Below are 2500 nucleotides of genomic sequence, written 5' to 3'. Positions count from 1 at the left end.
TCTCCTGGGCGCTCGGGCTGCGCTCCCGTGACGTCACCCCGGGGAGTTCCTGGGGAGCTCGGCTGCGCTCCGCGACGTCACCCCGGAGAGTTTCCTGGGCGCGCTCGGCTGCGCTCCGCGACGTCACCCGGAGAGTTTCTCCTGGGCGCTCGGCTGCGCTCCCGCGACGTCACCCCGGAGAGTTCTCCTGGGCGCTCGGTCTGCGCTCCGTGACGTCACCCCGGGGAGTTCCTGGGAGCTCGGCTGCGCTCCGGGACGTCACCCGGAGAGTTCTCCTGGGCGCCTCGGCTGCGCTCCGCGACGTCACCCGGAGAGTTCTCCTGGGCGCTACGGCTGCGCTCCGTGACGTCACCCGGGGAGTTCCTGGGAGCTCGGCTGCGCTCCGGGACGTCACCCGGAGAGTTCCTGGGCGCTCGGGCTGCGCTCCGCGACGTCACCCGGAGAGTTTCTCCTGGGCGCTCGGCTGCGCTCCGTGACGTCACCCGGGGAGTTCCTGGGAGCTCGGCTGCGCTCCGTGACGTCACCCCGGAGAGTTCCTCGGGCGCTCCGGCTGCGCTCCGCGACGTCACCCGCGAGAGTTCTCCCGGGCGCTCGGCTGCGCTCCCGCGACGTCACCCCGGAGAGTTCTCCTGGGCGCTCGGCTTGCGCTCTACGACGTCACCCGGAGAGTTCTCCCGGGAGCTCGGCTGCGCTCCGCGACGTCACCCCGGAGAGTTCCCGGGAGCTCGGCTGCGCTCCGCGACGTCACCCGGAGAGTTCTCCTCGGCGCCTCGGCTGCGCTCCGTGACGTCACCCGGGGAGTTCCTGGGAGCTCGGCTGCGCTCCGTGACGTCACCCCGGAGAGTTCCTGGGCGCTCGGCTTGCGCTCCGCGACGTCACACCCGGAGAGTTTCTCCCCGGGCGCTCGGCTGCGCTCCCGCGACGTCACCCGGAGAGTTCTCCTGGGCGCGCTCGGCTGCGCTCTACGACGTCACCCCCGGAGAGTTCTCCCGGGAGCTCGGCCTGCGCTCCGCGACGTCACCCCCGGAGAGTTCCCGGGAGCTCGGCTGCGCTCCGCGACGTCACCTGGAGAGTTCCCGAGTGTTTATTTGACAGCTGTCCTTTACAAACCAGCCTTATTATCCGTGCCTCTTTTTGGTTTCTAAACTTTGCATTTATGAAAGTAGGCTAATATTAATGATCCCATCTTGGTGTTACCTGCGCCGAACCCCTGGGATTCGATCGAACGCAGGTTAAGAACCACTGTACTAATGACTATAAACGAATGATTTGCATTCTCTCTTCATATATGAATGCTTCTTTTGACTTCAGTATTCTGCTTGATAACTAGAATTGTAAATAACCTTTTTTCTTCTTCCTTTCACTCACGCTGGCAATTACAATTCTCATCACCACCTGCCGAAATGTCCGGTGGCACAAACACCTCAAAAAAAAAAAAAAAAAAAAAAAAGAAGGGGGTGGGGTGTTTGTTAATGGTCTCTTCTGCTTAATAATTTCTTACTAATCAGATTCCTTAAAGCAGATTAATTTCTTTTCTTGAAGGAAATGGTCTTTTATACCTTGAAAAATTAAGTTAATTGGTTTCCTAATTAATCTTAATTTCACTTCAGATGTTCCTAAAATTCTGATATCCATTGCTGCAAAGGATTTTCACTGACAGCATATTTGCTATTTAAAATACAACCCTTATATGTAAAATTGAATATTTTCAAAAAGTCAATTTAAAGATAATGCGTTCTGTTAATTTACCATTTATAGTGAGCTAAGGTCGGATAAAGTAATGCACAACCCTAATTAGTAAAAGTTAATATTAGAAAAAAATCAATTGATCTTAATAATTAGTCGCTAACATAAATACAAAAATCAATATTAACAACGGATTATTATTATTATTATTATTATTATTATTATTATTATTATTACTAGCTAACCTACAACCCTAGTTGGAAGAGTTATTATCTAACCTACAACCATATTAGAAGAGCAGGATGCTATTAGCCTAAAGGCTTCCAACAGTGAAAAATACCCCTGCGAGGAAAGGAAATATGGAAATAAACAAACTACAAGAGAAGTAATGAACAATTGAAATAAAATATCTTAAGAACAGTAGCAACGTATTCGGGAAAACTCACACACAATTATCTTTTTGTTTTCTACGTAAGACGAAAATAAAAGATCTCACAATAAGAGATAATACTTTGAAAATTGCAAAATTACGTAATACAAAACCCTATAGGTATATATTACTTGTCTCGTAAGTTTGCGAAGCCTTCCCTCGAGAAGAGAAATCATGTAATATTTTACATCCAGGCGTATTGTTGTGGTTATGTTTTCTGATGTATATCTAGAGAGAGAATTTTTATTCTGAGATGCTATAGCAGAAAATATTTAAGATGTGTATACGTTTTGTTCGAAAATGGAGTATATAATCTATGTAATATATATATATATATATATATATATATATATATATATATATATTCCAAATAAGCCATATATT

General features: G+C 48.4%; 1 protein-coding gene across 1 annotated transcript in view; it reads left to right on the top strand.

The window, feature by feature from the left end:
- The window catches only part of LOC137631664 (serine/arginine repetitive matrix protein 2-like), a 38724-nt gene extending 37632 nt beyond the window's left edge, over nt 1-1092 (top strand). The window contains exons 6-7 of the mRNA XM_068363539.1: nt 1-181; nt 269-1092. The exon at nt 1-181 is cut by the window's left edge and continues 264 nt beyond it. Of these exons, the coding sequence (XP_068219640.1) occupies nt 1-181; nt 269-1092 (1005 nt within the window). The remainder of the gene's footprint in view (nt 182-268) is intronic.
- Nucleotides 1093-2500: the final 1408 nt, after the last annotated feature.

The sequence above is a fragment of the Palaemon carinicauda genome, chromosome 40 (genome assembly GCF_036898095.1).
Source record: "Palaemon carinicauda isolate YSFRI2023 chromosome 40, ASM3689809v2, whole genome shotgun sequence".
NCBI lineage: Eukaryota > Metazoa > Arthropoda > Malacostraca > Decapoda > Palaemonidae > Palaemon > Palaemon carinicauda.
The sequence above is the reverse complement of the archived record's forward strand: the minus strand, read 5'-3'. Positions and strand labels throughout refer to the sequence as shown.